The sequence below is a fragment of the Leptodactylus fuscus genome, chromosome 11, assembly GCF_031893055.1.
Source record: "Leptodactylus fuscus isolate aLepFus1 chromosome 11, aLepFus1.hap2, whole genome shotgun sequence".
In the NCBI taxonomy this organism is placed as follows: domain Eukaryota; kingdom Metazoa; phylum Chordata; class Amphibia; order Anura; family Leptodactylidae; genus Leptodactylus; species Leptodactylus fuscus.
The window spans coordinates 74299011-74324564 of NC_134275.1; the positions used below are offsets into that span (position 1 = coordinate 74299011).

Here is a 25554-nt window from a genome sequence, read left to right on the forward strand (position 1 = left end):
ATTGGGCCTCCTCAGCATAGCGCAGGGATACTGATTTGGCAGAGTGAGAGACTATAGACCAGGGTCAGGGGATAATCGTACACATCAGGGAGAGTATGTGCCTACATAGGCAGTACGGAGACTTACAAGTCTTATAAGTACAGTATATACTATATAAAATCAATACAGGAAAAGCCCTACTTAAAATCCTCATTCCTATCCCATCTTCATGTACCTTTCTGCAAATTTTGTTAAGGACTCTAATCACACCTAACCTTGTTTTGGTTATGGTCAGATGAATCAAATGGCGTATTCACCTTATGAATCAGTCTGTCCATTGCTGACATACTGATTTTTTGACAATATGCAAATTAGCTTTTTGGAGCAACTTTATCTCCTTAAAGCAATGGGAGCACCAAGAGATCACTTGCATATTAAAACACGATGAAATCTTGGCAATGGAGACACCAATTCACAGTTGACCCTAACCTATCTATCTGTGAGGTTCCACTTAAATTCAAGATGAAATTTAAGGAAGACATATCTGTATCTATTTCATCAATTTTAGACACTTCCAAAAAGGCACTATTTCGCCTGAAACGTGTAGTGTGTTATGCTTTCATAAAGACATTTTACGGGACCAGAGCTGGTTCCTCCAATTTTGGAGGATTTATCCCATCATTGGACATCTGTATCCTTATCAGCAGGGGGTGTATTCCTAGGGAAGGCAGTGGTAGCAAAGATCCCACTATACCAAATGATACGAGTTAGGTAAAGAGTCCCATTAAAAATTTTCCATTGGAACCCAGAAGCTTAACGTTACATCTCTGTATATCTCAGTACAGGACTTTTATTTGAATGCCTCAGAAAAGAAACATACACAGTTTGAAGTTAGTCAGTATTGTATGCAGATAGTACATGCACAGACCATACATTTCAGAAGATAGTAATATACCTTTATGTTAGATGTATACATTATTTCCAGTTATCCACTGCCCAGCCTTGGTGAGCACTACAGTTCTCTCCAAGTGTAGGAATCATAGTGGTGAACTAATGGCAGAGACTGAATATAATGAGGACAAAAAGGGCTTTTACCTAAATGGCAGCACCTTCTAGACAACCCTTTCCAGCAGAGACCTCTATATATGTTAGAATACAGTTGGCCAATTATTTGGTATGACCAGAAAAAAGTCTTATGTGTATAGGGTCCTTCCAACTTTACTGTCAGGGAAAAAGGGTACCGTATATACTCGAGTATAAGCCAAAATTTTAAGCACAGTTTTTGTGCTGAAAAAGCCCCCCTCGGCTTATACTCGAGTCAAGCAAAAAAAAAAAAAAAAATATTTTTTTTTTTTTTTTTTTTGGGGGGGGGGGGGGTCCATGACCCGACGCAATAGTAATGTATAGAATCTCCCATAAAATAGTGAAAAACAGGAAGCTTTAAAAAAATATAATAATAAAATAAATAAAAGTTCTATATCCCTCCTTTCCCTAGAATACATATAAAAGTAGAAAATGACTGTGAACCACATACACATTAGGTATCCCTGTGTCTGAAAGTGCCCGGTCTACTGAATATAGGGGATCTGCAGTGCTCCTCTTCCGTCAGGTTAATAGGAGCACTGCAGATCCCCTATAGTCAGCCAGACTGAATTCCATGTGGGGGAAAAAAAAAACCACTCCTCAAGCTCATGGAAGGGGAAGACAGACAACCAAAACACCCCCTCCCCTTCCCCAGCACCCAGCATCTACTGCACCCAAAAACCCTTTTAATTTTTGAAATTTTCCAGTAGCTGCTACATTCCCCCCCCCCCCCCCCCCGGCTTATACTTGAGTCAATAAGTTTTCCCAGTTTTTTTGTGGTAAAATTAGGGGGGTCAGCTTATACTAGGGTCGGCTTATACTCGAGTATATACGGTATAATGTCTTTCTTCATACGCTTGATCCTTTATTGTTAGGGTAGATAAGCCATTGCTGGAGAGGTGTCTTACAGTGACCTAATCTCCTCTCCCCAGTCCAAACACATGTACACTTGACTGACACCAACACCCAAGTGTATGTAGTCATGAGGTTACCATAGACTGATGGAGCATTTGACAAACAGTTGTTGAAGATGTATGGACATCTTAAAACTTTGGAGATGGAACCTTTGCTCCATCGGTCCATCTGTATTCACTGCTAACTAGAACAAATTCCGAGATTGATAAATTATATTTATGTCCATACAGATAAGCGGCTGCAAAACATATCACAATACTACATTGTAACAAAGGTTCAGCAATGGTAGACGACCACGTGCCTGATCATTTCCTCAGCCTAGTGACAGTGGATTGGTGTGGATTGTACATTTCACTATCTGCAGATACTTATCTTACATGTACCTCCATTTTACATTTTGGATGGCGCTCTTACTAGAGAAGGGACTACAACCATTTATTTTTATTTTTTTTTGCCTGAGCTCCAAATGAACTGTATCTTTATCAATATAATAAATTCCACCAATTGTTGGACACCTTCACATATGTAACGCCATCATTTTCTGCTTATTTGACGTCAGTAGGAAGTATAGCTAGAAGAGAACATACAGCATGTCTTTGCCATTACCATAGGGCACATAACAATAGGCCACCCATAGGAGATGACCATTGTATCATACCACGCAATAGACACAACTATGACATCTACTAAACCTGCTGTACTGAGAGTTTTGATAAATGACTCTTAATTTATTTGCAGTTTGTGTTCTATTAAATTCTTCAGGAGAGTTCGTAAACCCATCAGTACTGTTTTCTTATTACATTGATATTGCAGATGAGGTTGTGACTAATAACATGCGTGCTATTATCATCCAACAAAGCAGCTAGAGATGAAAAAGACTGGGTCAAACCAAGCTGAGATCACATACTGAGGATATCATGGCTCACATGATTGTTCTTGGTATATACATGTATTTTTTTAGCTTCTTAAATTTCATTACTTGTGCCTTTACCATGTGAGTCGTGTTGTGCTTCAGGCATTTCTATGTGAGCAGGCAGGAAAGCTCATGGGAGCCGCACGGAGCATACACAGGAAAACAGGGAACGCAACATGGGCTTTAGCTGGCAAGCATCACATCAACGCTATGGGAGTCTGTCACTAAAGGTCACCAAAAGATTATACTTGCTGTCAAAGATACCAATGCTATATACAGTAACGTAACCTATTACAGGTGCAGGTGTGGAAAAGGTAAATGCCCAGGGGTCTCCATCATCCCCAAATATTATTCAGCAAGTGAAGTTACTACTGCAACAACCTTGGCAGACTTAACAATCCAGATATACAGCATTATATGGGCACTATATAGCCCTGTATTGTATAGATGATCTTATCCCTATATATGGTATATATGGCACAATATTGTAGCATTAGCTAGACACTAAAAGTCACTGTAAGGAAGCATTATGAACACTATATGGTACAGTATGAAAGCACCATATTGGCAGTAGGGTTGAGCCGATCTTGACTTTTCAGGATTGATTTTAAAATCCGATTTCCGATCATTTTTCATTCGAACCCGATCTCGATCCCAATTCCGATCCCAATGCAAGTCAACAGGATTTTTTTATTAATCGGAGATCGGATTTTAAAAGCAATCCTATTCACTATACAGCATGGAATCTAAGAATTGTTAGAATCCACGCTGTGTAGTGAATCACTAAAGTAGGCAGAGGATTTTTTTTAAAATCCTCTGGCTACTTAGTCCCCCCTGGTGTCCACTTACCTCCAGAGATGGCTGGTCCGGTGCCTTCCTTCTTCTTTGCCTCACTGCCACTCCACACTTCTCTTCTCACTTCACTGCCCCCTCCCTGCCAGGTTAGGAGAGTGTGGGCGGGTTAGGAGAGTGTGGGCGGGTACTGGGAGGGGAGACGTCACGTCTCCCCGCCCTGTACCCGCCCACACTCTCCTAATCCACAAGCCCCGCCTACCTAGCGCTTTAAACACTAACCTGGGAGACGGGGCAGCGAGGCAAGAAGAAGGAGGGCACCGGAGCAGCCATCTCTAGAGGTAAGTAGCTGCTAGAGATTTAGTTTGGCCTTCCATTTGAATGAATGGAGGCAGCCGGCGTGCAGGGGGTTAAGGCTGTGTGCCGGCTGCTTCCATTCATTCCTATGGAACTGCAGTGGAGCCTTCACACTGAGTATACAGTGTATAGTCAGTGTGAAGCCTAAGCAAAGCATTGTGGGAAAAGATCACCAATCTCAATCCCACATAAAAAGATCGTTTTCGGAATTCTGATCGCGATCGTGAAATTTTCTCAATCGCCAATCGGAATCCGATCTTTTCCGAACACGATCGCTCAACCACAATTGGCAGTATATAGCACTGTAGCAATATTTGGGCACTATACAGAACAATATTCTAGCATTATCTGGACACTATAAGATACTGTAAGGAAGTATTATAAAAACACTACAGCAGACAGTATGGGAGTAGGGTTGAGCCAATCTTGAGATTCAGGAACGATTTTAAAATCCGATTTCCGATCATTTTCCAGTTGATCCTGATCGCAATCATGAAATTTGCTTGATGGCCGATCGGCATCCGATTTTTTCCGATCCCGATCGCTCAACCCTATATGGGAGTATTATCTAGGCAATACATGGCACTGTAAAGTAGCATTATTTGGGCACTATGCAGAATAATATTATAGCATTATCTGGACACTATAGGGTACTGTAAGGAAGTAATATAAGAACCCTATATGGGAGTATTATCTAGGTAGTACAGGGCATTGTATTGTAGCATTACCTGGGCACTATAGGTGCACTGCATGAAAATATTAAGCATTAATTGTGCACCAGTTTGTGCTATTTCTTTAGTAGTTTATCCTACATTTTAATCCAGATTTGCTTTTTAATATTTTTTTTAACGTTCTCTCTATTTTCATTTCTAAAAAGTGGAAGCCAATTCCTACACAACGTATTGCAAAGGAGCCACCACAGATCTTAGTTTGGCCCTTACCAACTTTGCACAGAGCTGTTATGATATTCATAGGGATTTTGACAGAAAGGGTTATGGCAGGTCTAGTACATGAGACCTCTGACCAAATCATCTAGAAGAATTGGATGGTTATGTATGACATGGTAGTAGCTCACTTTTCTGGCTCATGATGTCCCAGTGCTGATCTCCTACAAGCACCGCCATGTCCTTCACCAGGAAAGCAGTGGCACAGATTGTAATAGGGAAATATGGCAGAGATGGGATTCAGCAGCCAGGAGTGGGTGGAGGGCGGCTTTGGTCATTCTGCATGGTGGAACATTCTTATGGGAATATAAGTGTTTACTGAAAAGGATATGTAAAGAGCAGTCACAGGTCGTCTCTGTCACCACCTGTCACAGTAAGCCTAACCAATGAGTTAGAATTTCCCTGCTTAAAACGAGTCTATGGGATAAGGTGAAATTTTTGCAAAAAATATGATGTGAACATCATAGAAACCTATGATAGATTTATGCCTAATCCTCTGTGTCTCTTCTGTGTGACTTTATAGGAAACCCATAAAATCCCATAATTATTTGTAACATCCATACCATAGGATATCTGCATTTTGTACAGTAAAGCATGCCGCACTCTGGAAATAAAGTACTCAATCATATCTAATCGATACTGTCCAATGTGATAACGCTGCCATAACAGGGAATTAAAATGGCCTCTTTATGAGTAAGTTACTCTCTGCAGAAATGGTATTAACCAGTTAAGTAATTGAAACAATTTACCTATTGCAATGTCATGAAAATCTAGAGTCAGATCTAATACAAGGCGAGCCTCGGGAGACAAGATATGAAAGAAAATAAGTGGAGAATCAATATCTCAAATGTGTCTTTTGCTTAATAAAATGAACTGTATTTCTACGAAAGCGTAAATTAATTTCTGGAAAAATATCACTCGGAGATTTCTTATAACCCATGTGACCTACGGGGGGAACTTCTGAAACTAAAATGACATTTGTAACCACAGTGTCACCCAGCCGGTATAATAGAATCAGTGGCTTGATCTTAGCCATTTTGGCTATTTGCTGCCAATATTCTCTAAATATTGGAAAAGAAGAACTTTAGACATGGCGCCAAGCACCGTTCTTTTCACTTCTATGGGACTACGGGGATGTTGATCCACCAATCCCACAAAAGTATATGGAGTGGTGGCTGAGAATGTGTACCACTGTATTATACACATGGAGAACTTAGGGCAATAGCAGTCACCAGTTCTCCAGATTTCTAAAGACGTTGACACATTTTAGTTATATTTCGGTATGAAAAACGACTGGTTCCAACTTCAATCTGCAACACTGATCTGAATGCCTATTGGTCATTCTTCAAAACTTTTATTTTCTATTTTTGGCAATTATCCATAGGAAGTGAATGAACAAAAGAGAAATCTAAATCCTGTCAATATTTAGTGTGACCCCCTTTAGAGGAGGAGTCCTGGAGGTGATGATATGGCCTCCACAGAGCCCTGATCTCAACAGTCTGTCTGGGATTACATAGAGAGACAGAAGGATTGGAGCAAGACTGCTTCCACTGAAGATTTGTACTTACTTCTCCATTATGGCGGGAACAACCTCCCTCCCGAGTTCCTTCAAAATGCAAGTGTATCTAGAAGAATTGATAGAAGACAAAGAGTGGTCACACCATATATAGATACGATTTAGATTTCTCTTTTGTTCAAATTTTTGTTAATTGTCAAAAATAATGGATTATCACTTATATCATGGAAAGCATCCTTACTTTATAGCATTTTTTTTTTTTTACAGATTTACCTGAAACTTATGGAGGGTACTATATGCGTATTCCCACTATGGTGGAACATATCTGAATGCACTTAAACATGTACACATATAGCAGTTGATAACGTTTTATCTCAGGATCTGGGCTCCTAATCAAACATATAGACAGAATCAAAGGTCCTGACTAGAGATGAGCAAGTACTGTTCGGATCAGCCGATCCGAATAGCACGCACGCATTGAAATGAATGGATGCACCTGGTACTTCCGCTTTGACGCCGGCCAGCCGCTTAACCCTCCGCGTGCCGGCTACGTCCATTCATTTCAATGCGTGCCTGCTGTTTGGATCGGCTGATCCCAACAGTACTCGCTCATCTCTAGTCCTGACCAAGAACAATTTATGTTAGATTCACACCTGCATTCTGGTTTCTGCATTCTGGGAGAAGGGTCTGCCTGGGGCCTCCCAAACGGAAACCTAATCCACTTAAAAAAGTGTTTACCTGCGAAAACCTCCAAGACCTATGGTTGAGCTGATCTTGAGATTTCAGGATCGATTTTAAAATCCAATTTCCGATCACTTTCCAGCCGTGAAATTTGCTCGATCGCCGATCGGGATCCAATCTTTTCCAATCCTGATCGCTCACCCCTATTAATGATAAATATATGAATAGGGTTGAGCCGATCTTGAGATAACCTCTAACCTCGATCCCGCCGGAAAAGATTGGCATCGGAATTCCGATCGCGATCGTGAAATTTACTTGATCGCCGATCAGAATCCGATCTTTTCCAGTCCCGATCACTCAATCCTACCAAGACCACATAGACCCCAAAAAGGGTGAAAAATGTGAAGAGAAATCACTGCTTACCATTTCAAGCGGAATGGGGAACGGAATCCCCAAGTGGAGAGGAGGTGCAGATGTGAACCTAACCTTAACCTAGGCTAGCCTTAAGTGCTGTACTAATGACCTGGCATTCAGGCTGTACAGGGGCACCTGCTGTTTGGAACACAATGGGCACCAACCTGCCTAAGCCTACCCGCCAGTTACTACATTTGAGATAAGGGGGAGAAGCTTCAATAAAAATTAAAAGCGCTCTCCCTATATAGTAGGTATCAAATCCCATACAGATGTGAACATAGACCGTGCAATACATCACAGAATAGAATAGAATTTCTGTATTATTTTTCTTTTTTATATGTCATTCTTGCGAACATTTCCAACTTCACATAACCTGCACACTCAATGACTTCTATGAAATACGGAGCTGAAATCCCTGGCATGCGGTAACTTTCTTCCTTGATGACGTCATATTGAAGTACACTGAGCAGTACGCCTATGCTATCTGTACTATACTGGAGGCTGTTTTTTTATATTCCGTTTTCTTACGTCATGACTGCTATATATGCATTTTTATATATTTCACTACTTAGAAGTAAATTAACTTTTTGCATTTACATCAGTTTCCTGCAAACCGTGGCTCTCTATCCCTTGCAAAACTACAGGACCCTGGTCAGTCTACAGCTTTCACGGCATGCTGGAATTTGTAGTTTCATAACAGCTGAAAGGTCTTAGTTTGAAGATCACTGATGCAAGTGTAGGGATTTCTATTAACCTTATCTTGCACTGGCACACACACTTTGGGCTTCTTCACAACACGGCTGCCCTGCCGCCACAGTCATAGACTCAGTCAGGCATGTCTCTGCACAGAGATAGGAAAGGAAGGGGGAGGCTGAGGAGGGGAGGGGGAAGGAGAATCCTTGCAATGAAACACACACACATATTTGACTAGAGGGCCAAGATATTAGGCACATGAAAGCTAATATGGCTGATGAGGGACAGACAGAAGTGTAATAACTGACCTTACAAGAGTAATATTACATCTAAAGGGTTTAGGAGCACAGCCAACTCGCCATATATGGATGGAGGTACGCTACTCTTTAAACTACTGTAATATCATCTTTTCTATTTGTCACCACCGACATTGTTAAAGCTGTATTCACACTTTGTGGTTAAATCATATTTCTGCTGTGATTGCACATGAAAAAACAATATTATGCTGCAACATGTTAATGCATCCAGGGGCGTAACTACCATGGTAGCAGCTGCCACAGGGCCCAGGCCATTAGGGGGCCCGGTGACAGCCGCTACCGCTGCAGGTTTTTTTTGTTTTTTTAAAATAGTCCGTTACGGGCCCCATTCACTTGCTGATCCTGGCTGGGCCGGGATCGGCAAGTGACACCGCAGGCCCCACAAACACTATCATTATACTCGGGGGTCGTTGCAGACCCCCGAGTATAATGATCAGCGGACCGGGAGACGTAAGGAACATAACAAACAGTGTTACTTACCTCTCCACGATCCTGCTTCCGGCCTCCCTCATTTGTGTCTGACGTCTCTGACGTCACATGACCCGGGTCTGCTTCCCGGGTCATGTGACGTCCGACGTCATTAATTCAGGACAAGAGCGGCAGCCGGTAGCCGACAGCCTAACCACTATTGGGGTTAATACTGTGTGCAGGGGACACTATTGGGGTTAATTCTGTGTGCAGGGGCCACTATTGGGGTTAATACTATGTGCAGGGGCCACTATTGAGGTTAATTCTGTGTGCAGGGGCCACTATTGGGGTTAATACTGTGTGCAGGGGCCACTATTGGGGTTAATACTGTGTGCAGGGGACACTATGGGGATAATACTGTGTGCAGGGGACACTATGGGGATAATACTGTGTGCAGGGGACACTATTGGGGTTAATACTGTGTGCAGGGGCCACTATTGGGGTTAATACTGTGTGCAGGGGCCACTATTGGGGTTAATACTGTGTGCAGGGGCACTATTGGGGTTAATACTGTGTGCAGGGGACACTATGGGGATAATACTGTGTGCAGGGGCCACTATTGGGGTTAATACTGTGTGCAGGGGCCACTATTGGGGTTAATACTGTGTGCAGGGGACACTATTGGGGTTAATACTGTGTGCAGGGGCCACTATTGGGGTTAATACTGTGTGCAGGGGCCACTATTGGGGTTAATACTGTGTGCAGGGGACACTATTGGGGTTAATACTGTGTGCAGGGGACACTATTGGGGTTAATACTGTGTGCAGGGGCCACTATTGGGGTTAATTCTGTGTGCAGGGGCCACTATTGGGGTTAATACTGTGTGCAGGGGCCACTATTGGGGTTAATTCTGTGTGCAGGGGCCACTATTGGGGTTAATTCTGTGTGCAGGCGCCACTATTGGGGTTAATACTGTGTGCAGGGGACACTATTGGGGTTAATACTGTGTGCAGGGGACACTAATGGACATAATACTGTGTGCAGGGCTTATTAAGGGACATAATAGAGTTCTGAGGAGGGGGTTGGTTGAGGTCTTCGGCGTCGGTTTTTGGGGGGGCCCCATGTCAAAAGTTCGCCATGGGGCCCCGCCATTTCTAGTTACGCCACTGAATGCATCCTAAGGGTAAGGCCATGTGAACTGACTGTGATGGCGCTACAAAGCACACTGGCCTCAAGATTTACCAGAATTTGGTGTGGTTTTTCAAATTCGTGGTTAAAGGGGTTTTACGGGACTTACATATTATAATCTATCCGTAGGATAGGTCATCAGTATGTGATCTGTGGAGGTCCAACACATAGGACCCCCACAGATCAGCTGGATGAAGAAGTCATAGTGCTCAGTTGAGTGCTGTGACCTCTTCACTGTATACCAAACACAGCTCCTCACTTTAAGTAGTGGTTGTGCTTGGGGTTACAGCTCAGCTTCAATCACTCAAATGGGACTGGGGTACTGCTGTGGTAGGACATGGGACTACTTCTATTGGGTTGTGGGTGCTGTCGGAGATTACAGTCCAGGCAGCCTCATAAAAGTAATGCAAGCGCACTGGCGCTCCATTCACAAAGGGGCTTTAGGAGGACAGTCCTCCATCCTCCAGATTACTGGAGACCAGGTAATACGGTCCCCAGTGATCAGACAATCATCCCTTGTCTTGTGGATAGGGAATAAGTGTCCAAAATGGCACAACTCCTTTAAGGTTGACAGGGCTGTTAAGCTGTCAGTTCATCCTCCCAACCACCCATCGCCCACCTGCCAAACATATATCTATTTTCAATAAAGAGAGGGGGCACCTCTGGTATCAATTTATTTTCCCTGAAAACAAAAGATTGGACATGTAGAATTCAGCCTGATCCTTCTTTTGTTTGACATCAGCTACCGGGGAGTTGGTATAACCCCATACACGTCAGATAGTCATCTGATCTTCAACGAGCTTGGCTGATGTTAGCCTAATGTGTATGGCTTGTTATCATCTGATATCTAAATACAAAATACAGATCATCATTTCATTTTTACTTTGAGTGGGTAGCAAACTTGGAAGGATTTAGCAATTCTATCCTTCTGTGTCCCTTCATCATCAAGTTAGTTGTATTTTGCATTACAGATGACACATTGGGAAGCATCTGTATAAGATTTACTCCAACTGCAATATTTAGAATGCAGGATTTTTTTTCTGAGATGGGACAATCGGTGTCCACCTATAGGCTAAGGCTCCACGTCATAGAAACACAGCTTTTTTGTTGCAGATTTTGTTGCAGGTTTTTTTTCAGCCAAACTCAGTAGTGGATTGAGCAGAAGGGACAAGTATAAGAACTTCTTATATATTTCACATTTCTTTTGTAGTCAGTCTTGGCTTTGGCTAAAAAAAAAAAAAGAAGCAAAATCTGCAACAATAAAAGCTACGCTTCCACAACGTTGGGCCTTAGCCCTAGACTGCTTTCCGTTAGATCGCCATGATAGTTTTATACTTTGAACATGCTGGACTTTATCTTACTTTGTCAACAATGTTGTGTAGCAAAGTTTATCTTGGCATTTAACGCCTTAAAAACACTGTAGTACAGATTTTTAACTAAGCTCTTTCAATGGCTTGTGTTCTGTAATACGATGTCACACTGTCAATGTCAAGTTAAAGAAGACCTTTCATGTCCTCGGGCACATGAGGTTTTATACACCGCTAGAAAGCCGACAGTGTGCTGGATTCAGTGCAATGCCGGCTTGTCCAGTTATTTGCCCCAGGGCTGGAGATATCAGTTATAACAGCAACAATCTCAGCCCACTGTCAGAAGGGCGTTCTTGACAGTCTAGCTGGGGTATGAGGAATGCCCCCATGGCTGTACTCGTCCATAGACTAGTACTGGGGGGCATTCCTCACCGCTTAACATCATCACTGGGCAGTAAGGATTGCCCCTCTGACAGTACAAGGCTATGGTGTACTGTCAGGAGGGGTGTTCACTTGTTGGATTTCCCGTTATGTGCCCCGGGGCAAGAATTATCAGTGCCGTTACCGATCTCTTTCCACTGTCAGAAAGGTGTTCCTGACAGTCTAGACTAGTACTTGGGGGTGTTCTTCACAGCTCAGTGTCATCGTTGGGTGGTAAGGAACGCCTCCTTTGACAGTACAGGGCTATGAATGAGTATGAGTTGGGGGGGGGGGGGGCGTTGATCCTCACAGCCCAGCTAGACCGTCAGGAATGCCCTTTTGACAGTGGGCAGACATAGGTGCCATTATAACAGTAAGGATTAGAGATGAGCGAGTAGTGTTCGATCGAGTAGGTGTTCGATCGAATACTATGGTATTCGAGATACTCGTACTCGATCGAACACTACTAGCTGTTCGAAGTTTAAGGTTCGATGCAGAACCAGCGTTGATTGGCAGAATGCTATACATTCTGCCAATCAACGCTGGTTCTTCTCTTACCTTTAGAAGGCTTCTCCCTGCAGCGTCCCCGCGGCGTCTTCCGGCTGGAATTCACTCTGCCTAGGCATCCGGCCTAGGCAGAGCCGACTGCACATGCGCGGGCATGCCCGCGCATGCGCAGTCGGCTCTGCTCTGGCGTCGGGCCGGGCAGAGCCGACCGCGCATGCGCAGTTGGCTCTGCCTAAGCCCCAAAGCCTAGGCAGAGTGAATTCCAGCCGGAAGACGCCGCGGGGATGCTGCGCCAGGAGAAGACTTCAAGGGGAATCCAGCCCGACCGTCACTCGTGGACTTGGTAAGTATAATTTTATCGAATTTTGCGTACCCCTGAAACGAGCATTTCCCCCCATAGACTATAATGGGGTTCGAAATCCAGTGTACGGTTGTTCGAATCAGATTTCGGACCTTGGACTTTTTAGTGTTCGCTCATCTCTAGAAAGGATATCTCCAGCCCTGGGGCACATGACCAGAAAGCCGACAGTGCACTAAATTCAGCGGCATATAAAACCACGTGTGCCCGAGGACGTGACAGCTCCTCTTTAAGCTTTGCTACATCTTTAACATACTTTTCTAGAGTGTTCCTAGAAATAGAGTTATTGCTATTATATTATACTACTAAAACTAATTATTTACCATTACTGAAAAGCACAAATTTTACTAGTGTATATGAACCATCAGACCCCAAGTCAATGGCCTTGCCTTTGGAGCACCACTGCAATAAGCAGTATAGGGTTCTGACTAGGTGAATCTCTATTGAATGCACTGAATGATAAGATTTCAGATCTCACTGCTGTTATAATTGAAACTGCTGTTGTATTGAAAACCACCACTTCTACCTATCTATCCTGCTACTTATCTATTCCTGCCTCTGCAATACTAACATATAGTAAACTGAGAATCTAGAGAATGCTGCAGGAGATTAGTGACACTTGTCCCTGGGTCCTCTCCTTACAGATGAGTGGCAGCGGGTGGCCATTGTCAGTGTCACAAATAATAAGTCCTTTCCAAAGTTAGCTGAGACATAGGATAAATACATAGATATACATGCACTGAACTCTACAACAAACCACTGCTGTAGGGTTAGGGTGAATCCACACAGTTGGAATTGGTTTTTAACTTACAAATTTAAGCAAATCCACTGTCAATCCGCATCCAATGCATGCAAATGAGACTTCTGTAACCCCATTCAAATGCAATGGAAAACAATCTGCAGAAGAAAACCCACTGCGGAAAAAAGTAGCACCCAGCCATGATTTGCTTATTATGGACAGGTTATGAGGCAGAGAAAGGTAACCCAACCACAATAAGGAAAGCACTGGCTGGGTGTCTGACAAGTGCCAAACTATAGAAAGTTCCTGTATACATGATTGTATCTATTGGGTAACAATTGAGACAACAGATGTCAACACTAAGATGGCTAGGGAAGGTCTTTAAAACTCTGCAAAATTTTCAATTACTTATATCTGCAAAAAAATTTTCTTTCTAATTATGTACAAATTTACATATGGTTACGTTCATGAGAAAACCCCTCTAAAGCCAATGGCCCAGATTTACTACTTTAGTTAGACAGGGCAACATCTGCATTCAGGTTTCCGTTCGGGGGAGTCCACTTGGGGACCCCTCCCGAATGGAAACCTATATGCATTAAAAAGCAGTTACTTAGGAAACCCGTGGACCCCATAGACTATAATGGGGTCCATTGATGCTGGATATAAATCTGGTGCATATTAGACTTTCTATTCTGCATCTACCCTTTAGTTGGCTTACTTTGTGCCAGAATTTATTGACACTATTTTGGCGCAATGTGGTGTATTTAAGCCACACCCCTATTTTTATGACAATCTGCACTGACGTATTAAGCATGTCAGGAAATTTTAGCCCAAATTAGATGCACCAAGATGCACCACATTGTGTCAGAGAGGTGCCACACTATGCCAAGGACGTGCCATGTTTATGCCAGTGTCTAGTCATATGTACAATAGTAAATCAGGGTTAAATGTGATAACAATTTTTTTTTATTAGCATTTCAAGGCTTAGCTATACATACATACTATTTCAGTAAAGCAGCAGGAGACAAGCAGCTGACGGGTATACATATTGTTGCTTATTAGAGATGAGTGAACACTAAAATGTCCGAGGTTCGAAATCCGATTCGAACAGCCGCACACTGTTCGGCTGTTCGAACGGATTTCGAACCCCATTATAGTCTATGGGGGGAAATGCTCGTTTCGGGCTCTGCCCGGCCCGACGCCTGAGCAGAGCCGACTGCGCATGCGCAGTCGGCTCTGCCTAGGCCGGATGCCTAGGCAGAGTGAATTCCACCCGGAAGAAGACGCGGGGACGCTGCACAGAGAAGACTTCTAAAGGTAAGAGAAGAACCAGCGTTGATTGGCAGAATGTAAAGCATTCTGCCAATCAACGCTGGTTCTGCATCGAACCTTAAACTTCGAACAGCTAGTAGTGTTCGATCGAGTACGAGTATTTTGAATACCGTAGTATTCGATCGAACACCTACTCGCTCATCTCTATTACTTATCTCTTTAAGAAGTATTAAATAGGAAAAATTCATCTGATCCCATTTGTATTCACCCCAACATCAGGTATCATGGGAGTGTATCTACCCTGCTTCTCCATATGGATGAGTTATCTCTAACCTGTGATTCTACAGCTTTTGGTAAACTACAACTCCCAATATACCCAGCACGGTGGCTCAGTGGTTAGCACTGCAGCGCTGGAGTCCTGGGTTCAAATCCCGCCCAGGACAACATCTGCAAGGAGTTTGTATGTTGTTTGCATGGGTTTCCTCTGGGTACTCCGGTTTCCTCCCACACATCAAAGACATACCGATAGGGAATTTAGATTGTGAGCCCTATATGAGACAGTGACTCTCAATGTCTGTAAAGCGCTGTGGAATATGATGGCGCTGTATAAGTAAGCATAATAAATAAATAAAATAATATACCCTGTTAGCTTGTAGTTGTTATGATCAATGCACATGGAGTTATTGGGTGCGGAATCTGCATCAGAATCCGTGCGGAAAAAAAGCATCCCATTGACTTTCTTTTTCTGTGAGGAACCCATTGAAATCAATGGGGGACTTTTTTGCAACAACTGGAGACCAACAGGATAGAGACAGACCACTGCACTAAGTCATCCCCATATTGTGTCAGAATCATCGGGATCCACCCATATGTATCTGTTGCATATGGTTAGACTTATATATTTGCAATTTTGGTGTCAAATCGATTATTTAAATAAAAATAGCAGTAAAATATTTTGTTGTGCCCTGCTTTATGGGCTTTACTGTAATATTTTACTTACTTTGTGTATTGTACTACTTTAATAGTGTTATAATACTGTGCCATACAATACGTGCCGTCAGTAGACTCCTGGAACTTCTAGCTGCAATGGTTAAACAGCTGAGCCTCCCATAGTAGTTCATGCAGATCTTTCTATAATCATACGTCTCATGAAATTGTTATAAATGATCTTCATTTAGTATGATTTAATATCATGACCAATGCCTATAGACGTCGGGAGCTACTCTCACAGGCAGAATATCACTGGGAAAAAAAATGCATTCGGAGGCATCGTTAATAATCCCTTTTGAGGAAGAACTAGGCAGGAAAATTACACCGACCAATCAGAAGGCAGTCCCCGGCAGCCAATCCCATGATCTCTGCAAAGACCAATAATGGATCGTTTTCTGTCCCAAGTCCGGTTACTCACTTAGCATTTTTAATCTGTCCTGGCAATGAAAGAGTCAATTACCAATTAATTCCAACTACCTTTCTCTCCCCGGGAGGTGGCTCTTCAGAGCAGGTTCCCTTCCTCAACACATAGCTCATCCTGACCTGCCATCTCCAGCCTCTCTGTACAGATAGAAAAAAAGCTGCAATAGAAATTCTTCCAGGACTCAAGTCAACAAATGGAAGAACTGAGCTGGAAAGGCTTTTGTTGCGCTCAGTAAAAGTAACCAGATGTTTGTGGATGACACACAATAGGATGTTGGTCAGAGCTATTCTGTATTTCATTGAAAAAAGGAGTGGAACAACCCATCTGCATCTCCCTCGCTCGCTCGCTCGCTCACACGCTCAGTTACAAGTGGCTTCAGAGCCTGAAGACTGAGGCTGCTGCTGCTGCTGCATTGTATACAGCCTTCTTGGAATACAGAAAATCTCAATTTTTTTTTCAACCTTGAACGTAACTAGTGTGGCCCAAGGAAGAGAAATGCATCAGCTGCAAGCAAGGAACGTGAGCTGTATCTATGATTCTGACATGGAAGTGCAAAGACCAGACCATTGTCTCTTCGAGGTCAAGCCCATACTGCAACGCTGGTCAATATTCTTGTTCTAAAACTCCACCACATCAAGAAAGAACAAAAACTGGACAATCTCAAGACTGATGGTCACAAGACATCAGAGGACTCAAAAAAGTTGGCGATATTCATAAGGCAAAGAAGAGTTTGGGTATATTTCCACGGCTGGATCCTAATGAGGTGACCATAGCCAAGACTAGCCGAAGAAAAATCAATAGTGCAAATGTCAACTTTCTCATCCTTCAGAAAAATTTGTCTACCTTTTTGATCTTGCGGTGTTCACGCTATATCGTCATAACGGACTGATATTTTTTTTTGTTTGTCGTTGTTGGTAAACATTCGCCATGGCTGCCGCTATCGCCAGCTCTCTGATTAGACAGAAGAGACAAGCTCGAGAAAGGGAAAAATCCAACGCATGTAAATGTGTTAGCAGCCCCAGCAAAGGCAAAGGGAACTGTGAAAAAAATAAACTCAATGTCTTCTCTCGGGTCAAATTGTTCGGCTCTAAAAAGAGGCGAAGACGACGACCAGGTTTGCCACCTTCTTACGGTCACGCATCAACCTCCATTCATCAGTCATGCTTCATCAGTTATTGGATGTGTGGACGTGACGATGGTGATTTAGGTGAATGGGCTTCGGTCCGTCACCTGTATGATTTCACTGGGGTGCACCAGTATAATATCCAAGGACCTATAGGCAAAGTAGATTGTGATAAGTTAATGTACAGGGCATGGCGTCTTGCTTCTGATTGGAGGGCGTTGGGATATTCTAGACTGTTATCTAGACAATTATTAAATCATGTCTTTATTATATCATTATACATCGTTATATCCCTATTTTTAAGATCATGGTGCTAGAAACAGCATGCATTTTCTACTATGTCATTCACCCATTGCCAGCAATTTGGCGTCTAGTCAGGTGACGTTAATATTGACATATGATCTTACCCCCCTTGTACACTACAAGTGGCCGAAATTACCCAAATTGATAGATGCTATCGTTTCCAGGAGGATATCAATCTGACCGTCCCTCCTGCTGTAAACATATTATTTAGCATCTACGGCAGCTGCTCATTACGCAGATAAGGGAATTCCCTTTACCGATCCTGTCTATTTCATAAATCATCAAAAGCAAATTCTGGTTTATTTTGCTCTTACGTGAGGGAATGAATTGGTATAAGGGACAGATGTCATCAAACACGTTGCGATATACAGACGGAGCAGTTACAAATTGTGATATTTAGATCTGCTACATCGGTTTTCGTTCACAGTGCAGTCATGTATTCTGTATTGGTCAATGAGAAACTCAGCTCTGCTACATCTGTAGGGTATGGGGGATGGATTTTTCGCAGTGCTGTATGGAAATGTCATTTATTGCTTGTCTTTCAATGCGTTGCGATGATGAGTGATGTACAGTATGTGACACATGGAGGGTATTGTGGCGGAGAAGTGGTTCTAACCTATTTCTTGTATTATCTGTTTGCTTACAGAGCCTCAACTCAAAGGTATAGTCACAAAACTCTATAGCAGGCAAGGCTACCACTTGCAGCTCCAGGCAGATGGCACAATTGATGGAACAAAAGAGGAGGAGAGCAGTTACAGTAAGTAGCTCTTAACCTTCTTCATACCTGGCCGTATCTGCATGCTATAGTCTGGCTCTGAGCAGTCACAAAGCTCCACCATTGCAGAGCTGGGTCACCTCCAGAAGAGCTTGACATCTGAACTGCAATTTCTTAAGCACAAAGTCTATGTGATAAACCGGGTGATACATAGGAAGTCTAAAGAGTGGGGTGAGGTTGTTATCATCTAGGCGAGAGTCAAATGTTATCGATGTGGAGATGTGGAGATGTCCTCTAGATTGTATCACATTTCATCAAAGGACATATATTCACCCACACATCCTCTCAATAATAGATGAGTTCCCAGTTAACCCCTTCCACCCCGAGAAAACCTATAGGCACGCCGCTGAATATTCCCGAAGCCGCCAACATCCGAGGCGGATAGTATCAGGGGTTAATTTCAAGTCATCATCTCCAGCGCCTCAGAGAGTTTGTTACACGAGTGCAGACGCAGGAGCGTTTTATCACTTAGTCTTCTGGAAAGTTCCATTGTCTAAGTCAGGCTGATAAGTGTTATATTTAGACTCATAAAAGCAGATATGAAAGGCAGATGGCCCCAAATTGCGGGAGTGTGAATCCATTTAGGATGACGGCAAAAACAGCGGGAATTATTCCAAGATAATGTGACACTAGGCTGGCTCCATGGAAAGTTTTTCTTGTACTTAAGTACAGTAATATTAGCTTTTTCACATGCTATTGTTCTACGGTCGGCTATTAAAGCATAGAGGGCTCTTTAGCTGGTCTCTAGACTGGTGAACAAGAGAGCAGCTGTACGGGGTGTAAAGATAGCGTACAAAATAGACTCTAAAAATGGCACAAAAAGGACAAATCCGAGGGGCAACACGGTGGCTCAGTGGTTAGCACTGCAGTCTTGCAGCACTGGAGTCCTGGGTTCAAATCCCTCCAGGAGTTTGTATGTTCTCCCCGTGTTTGCATGGATTTCCTCCCATTTCACAAAGACATACTGATAGGGGGAAAAAATGTACATTGTGAGCTCTATATGGGGCTAACAATCTACAAAAAAAAAAAAAAAGACAAATCCAAAATGTTCTTATATAGGGCATTTTATATCACACTATAGACTTTATAGTAGTATACAACATTAGACACTACCTTAACCCTTAAGTACTATCATGGTGTCTATCATAAAGATATGTGTATGGTAGTGGTGTATGATAGACATCATGAGAGTACTTAAGGGTTAATAACACTACACAATGCTAAGTGGGAAATCAATTTCAGGGCTTTTGTGGAAGTTTTCCACACAGATTACGGTATATTATTGAGCCAAAAAAGAAGTGAATTCAAAAGAAATGGGAAATACGGGATAAAAGGGACTAATCCCTTTGGATACCAGAAACTGCGTCAAGAACTCTATTGGTATGGGGCCACACGGTGGCTCAGTGGTTAGCACTGCAGCCTTGCAGCGCTGGAGTCCTGGTGTTCAAATCCTGCCAAGGGCAAAAAAACATCTGCAGGGAGTTTGTATGTTCTCCCTGTGTTTGCATGGATTTACATCCCATATTCCGAAAAAAAGACATACTGATAGGGGGAAAAATGTACATTGTGGGACTCACAATCTACATTAAAAAAAAAAAAAAAAAAAAAAAACTGTACTGGTGTTTTCCTCAGGCAGAAGTTACATGTTTAGTTTTTTATGTTATTTTTGATGCAGTTTTTTGGATTCACAAGGATTGAGAAATAAAAACAACAGTCTTATACTTTTTCTCTCTACTGGAGATATGTCTGGCATTGGCTACAAAACAGCATCAAAAACTGCCCCCCCCCTTTCCCCCACGCACACATATACACACGCATATTCCAGCTGATAACGCCACAGCAGTCTTTCCTTTATATTTTCCTTTTTTTTAATCCATTGGCTTTGGTTTCAAAAATTGCCACAAAAATGCAGCTTTTTGTTTCGAAAACGCCCTAAGAATGGATTCTTACATAGTCTTTGTTGTGGGTTTTTGATGTTTTGAATGGTTTTTTTCACAATTTTTAGATCTTAACTGTGTTGTTTTTGCCATTTTTTTATGTGGCCAAGTATTACGTTAAAGTATATAGTGTGTTATGAAATGCAGAACAGACGGAATGATTTTTTTACTGGTGTTTTTGCACTTTTTTGGGGGGAGGAGTATTTTTGTAGTATTTTTTTCTGTACGTATGTCTTCATAGGACTTGGAAATCATTGGAATAATGTGTTTTTCAAGTATACAAAAACACAACAAGAAACACAGTGAAAACAGATGAAAATGGTTAAAAATGATTGGCATTTTGTTTTATAAAAAGAAACACCTCCCATAAAAAACAACTAGGCGAGAGCGTTATTTGCCTTTCTGACCTTATTAGAAATTTGCCTTTACATAACATTCACACGACAACATATTGTACTGTATATGACCAAAACATTAATCTGCACTACACTATATACATAGATGATCGCCCAATTTTTATAATGATCAGGTCCCCACTGATCTGCAGTGGATAGCAAGTAACCTGTTGTGACCTAAAAACCCATTTAAGTTCTCTCAAAAGTCAACCGAATCTTCTGATTTCAGCTGGACCAGTCAACCATCTTACGTATATGCCCCAATGGATGATGTCGGGGTAATGAAGGATCATGCAGGGTGGACCCTATCGTGCCAGATCCTTTGTTCCCTTGAGAGATAAGCCATTCCTAGAGGTGCCTGGTGGTGGCTTTCCCCCTTCGTGTTGATGAAAACACATGCATGCTCAGCGAACTGAACATGCAAGTATATTGGGGAGTCAAGAAAAATAGCTGTTTGGTCCCCAGCTAACTCAGAGACCTTTATAGTTGAGATCCCTTCACTAGCATCAACATTTGATGGACTGATGGACTCTCCCCAAACCCTCCAATGTGGTCCGGGACAATGGCACCTTTAAGTTGCTGCCGGTCTTATCTTCAAATAATCAGGTTCATTCAGCCATTCATCAGCTTTGTAATTTCTCAGAAATGACTTTAGCTTCTCCGTTAACCTCTGTTAAATTAGTTTAACCCAAGTAATTGCGCTGCATAGAACATCATTAGCAGATAAAGTTCACGTTCGCCTGAATAATGTTCTGCAAACTTTTAAATCACGTAAGTTGCCTGAGCCGAGGGTTCACTTACATTAACTTAATGCATAGCATAGTAAGAAGAAAATTGGATTCATCAAGCTCAATTATTATTAGATGTTTTGGGGTATTTTACTCTAACGTGTCGAGTAGTGATGAGCGAACCAGTTCCAGTTTGGATTCGCCTGCGCAGACCAAAAGGTCCATTGGCTTCAAACAGGCTCGTTCCGAAATCCGGGTGAATCCCGTCCAGACATTGCAGAAATATAGGCACAGTGGAAATGTTGTGATTTACAAAACCATTGTGGATTTGGAAATTGTAACATGTCAGAAATACCTACAGAAGTGCCATTGGTTTCCCTATAGGTATAAGTGAAGCAGAACATTCGCAAAGGAAACCTAAGAATAGCTGATAGGCAGGGGTTGCAGGTATGGGATCTGCACTGATCTGATATCACTTACCTAAGGTCATCAATAGGGTTGAGCCGATCTTGAGATTTCAGGATGAATTTTAAAATCCAATTTCCGATCATTTTCCAGCCGATCCTGATCGTGAATTTTGCTCGATCGGGATCCAATCTTTCCTGATCCCGATCGTTCAACTCTAATTGTATAATATATATACAGTAGGGTTGAACCGATCTACAAATCAATGCTTGTTTTTCTATTACACATAGAAACTTTGGGGCAGATTTGTTATACCTTGTACAGCGGTTTTCTTGACCCATACCATTCACTTTTTCAAAGAGGACCTTTCACCATTTGGGGCACATGCGGTGTAATGCACCACTAGAAAGCCGACAGTGCGCTGACTTTAGCACACTATTGGCTTTCCTGCTCTGTGAATCGCCCTGTGCTATCGGTGCCAGTACCGTAGCTCTTCACTGTCAGAAGAGCGTTTCTGATAATCTGTCAGGAACGCCCTTCCTCATAGTAGCGTCTATTGTGCTGTACTGTCAGAGGGGACATTCCTTACCGCCCACCGCTCTCACAGTACAGTGCTATAGAAGTGACTGTGAGGAGGGGCGTTCCTGACTGACTGTCAGAAACGCCCTTCTGACGGTGAAGAGCTACAGTACTGGCACCGATAGCTCTTCACCGGGGGCACAGAACATGAAAGCCGATTCAGCACCAAATTCAGTGCACTGTCGGTTTTCTAGCGGTATATAAAACTGCATGTGCCCCAAATGGTGAAAGGTCATCTTTAAAAGTATAAACATTCTTACTCTATAAATGCAAGTGAGCTGCGATAATCTGGAATTGTATATATTCAAGACTAAATGATGAAGCAGAGTCAGTTGTGTATCCCTCCTGACCATAAGTCTTGATTTTTGTCTGTACTCCTAGATTTCTCTTTAGTACGAGCATCAAGTACTATTTAATAATCCAGTAATTAAAAAGTAATTAATTTCAGATCAAGAGGCTAAGGAGCATCTTCTGTTCTAAGTCTATTTTGTGATGTTCCTCTGCTATTCCTGCTGAACATGTATGAGTAAATTGACAACTGGGTACCAATATTCACATTGTCAAAAGGGAGTGTCCTAACACAAATTGACACTGTCAGCATAGATTGGACGATGTCAGTGTATGGAGACATACTATCAACTGGTGACACCCAGCGCACTAAGCATCCAGAAATAGAGCCAGAAGTGGACTGCTGTATCTACTGTGTAGGGACTTTGCCAAATTACTAGACCTGAGATCCCATTAAATTGAGTGGAATCTGAACTGTAGCACTCAGGAGCAGCCACTACACAGTGTACGGAGCTGTCTATGTCTGGCAGTCACTTCTAGCTGAACAGTGGAGTGGCTGAGTGTTAGCCCCTCTCCAATATGGGAGAGGGGCTAATACTCAATATTTCCCCAACTGGCATGAGATGCGCCAGAATTATTACAAGACCTCTGGCATTTCTCTGAAGAACCCATGTGTCAAATGCTGGCATAGATTTCAGCTGTAACTCTCTGGTTCAGGTTATAGTGAATATTTTGGGTTGAGGCATCCCTGCCTAGTCCACATTTATAATCATCCTGTCGTCAAAGAGGCAAGCAGGGTGGAAAACCAACGAAGTAGTGCTTCCTGAAGAAACCTCAGAGTATAATGTGGTGGCTAGGGTTGAGCAAACGGGAACGGGAAAGATCGGATCCCAGTCGGCGATTGAGCAAATTTCACGATCGCAGTCGGGATTGGCTGGCAAAATATCAGAAATCGGATATTGAAATCTCAAGATTGGCTCAACCCTAAAAGGGACTTTTCCCATAAAGAAGCATTGACTAGGGTTGAGCGATTGGGATCGGAAAAGTTTGGATCCTGATTGGCGATCAAGCAAATTTCACTATCTGGATTGGCTGGAAAATGATCGGAAATCTGATTTTAAAATAGATCCTAAAATCTCAACTCTAGTGGTGGCCATTTTAGCTTGTCCTAGACTAATCTTCTTGGAATATTTGGGGCAAACCCTGCTTGGTACGAACCGATTCTCCTATCTTGAGTAATACTTAATATTCTGCAAGTGTAAAACGCACAGCGTGAATCACTTTGCACTATGGGTTTTAGTTGCACCATGTAGGTGAGATTTGGAGAAGTCTCTTCCATTATGCTGCTATTTTACATTACATTACCCCAGCTAACCTATGTGTCTTCAGCCTTAGGCTCCATTCCCACGGAGTAACGCGCCACGCATTTAGACACGTATACACGTGTCAGAGTGTGAGCGCTCAAAACAGATCCCATTCACTTCAATGGGTGCCGGCTTACGGGCGCTACACATTGAAATCAATGGGAGGCTTTTTAACCCATTGATTTCAATGTGCAGCACGCGTGAGCCGGCACATGTTGAAGTGAATGGGATCTGTTTTGAGCGCTCACACTCTGACACGTGTATATGTGTCTAAATGCGCAGCGCGTTACTCCGTGAGAATGGAGCCTAAGGCTACATTCACAAAACCAAGGTGCGAAACCGCTGCAAAAACGTCCATTTTTCACAGCCGTCTTGAGAGTGAGGGGAATACATTTGGGTATATGGAGGAAAACTGACAAAAATAGAACATGACCTATATGTTGATGGTCCATTACATGTAGCCCCCATTCACTTGCATTGAATTTAATGCTGCCATGTGAAAAAACAAATCGAGAATTCACACTTCAGAAATTTCCCTGACTGTCCCTTTCATCTGAACGGGGCTTGCAGAAATCTATGTGTTTGCTGCCAAAACGACCTCATCCAGATGAATGGAGCTGATTTTCTGTTGCAGAAATTCCTACAACAAATTGGCTTCATGTGAATATACTCGAAAAATCATGAACTGGCCTCCAATGGATCAGTGTTCACGAGGACTGTGTGCCGTCACCATATGTGAGGAAGGATTTTATATATTATATGGCAAGATTTTACTGACAATTATTTTATCATAGACAGATGCCACTGTTTGGCAATATAAAATCAAGATAACGTAACCATTTCATGACTGGGCATTTTTCCTGGTTCACAACGATACACATTTTTGCTTTTTATACCTGATTTTTGTGCCTTTATTTGGTGATACATAGGGGTTTATTTCTATATCATTGTTTTGCACATTTTTATCTATGGGAAAATTTAAAAAGTAAGCAGAAAAAGTGTCTGTTTTTTACATTCATGGCGGCTTTCATGGAACAATTGGGAAGGCAGAGATGGTAATAAACCACCCTTGCCTTCTCTCTGGGGAGTCAATGTCACTGATATTCTACAAGGACGTGTAAAATCAATGGCCGTTCGTGAAGTAGATACAGGTAAAGGTAGGCTGTTTACTTCATTGACTTGAATGGGTCAGTGTCAAAAGTGGACTAAGGTACAGCATGCTGCGGTATTCTCTGCACGGTCTTAGTGCCCATGTGGAAAATTCTACCTGTGATTTGTCCTATTGACAACTTTACGTTGTGTTCGGCAGTGGTTCTATAAAAATTGCACAGCATTCACCTGGAGACTGGCAGGATCTGCCAACTTATCTAAAAAAAACTGGGCATCGAAGGTTAATAAATAGAGATGAGCGAACAGTAAAATGTTCGAGGTTCGATATTT

General features: G+C 42.5%; 1 protein-coding gene across 4 annotated transcripts in view; it reads left to right on the top strand.

Annotated features, from left to right (window-relative positions):
- The window catches only part of FGF13 (fibroblast growth factor 13), a 324403-nt gene that overhangs the window by 224840 nt on the left and 74009 nt on the right, over positions 1–25554 (top strand). For 3 of the 4 annotated variants that reach the window (XM_075259704.1, XM_075259701.1, XM_075259702.1), the window contains one exon: positions 18290–18400. In XM_075259704.1, the coding sequence (XP_075115805.1) occupies positions 18290–18400 (111 nt within the window). Of the gene's footprint in view, positions 1–16180; positions 17332–18289; positions 18401–25554 lie in introns of those variants that run through there. The other variant, XM_075259703.1, reaches the window with a different exon arrangement.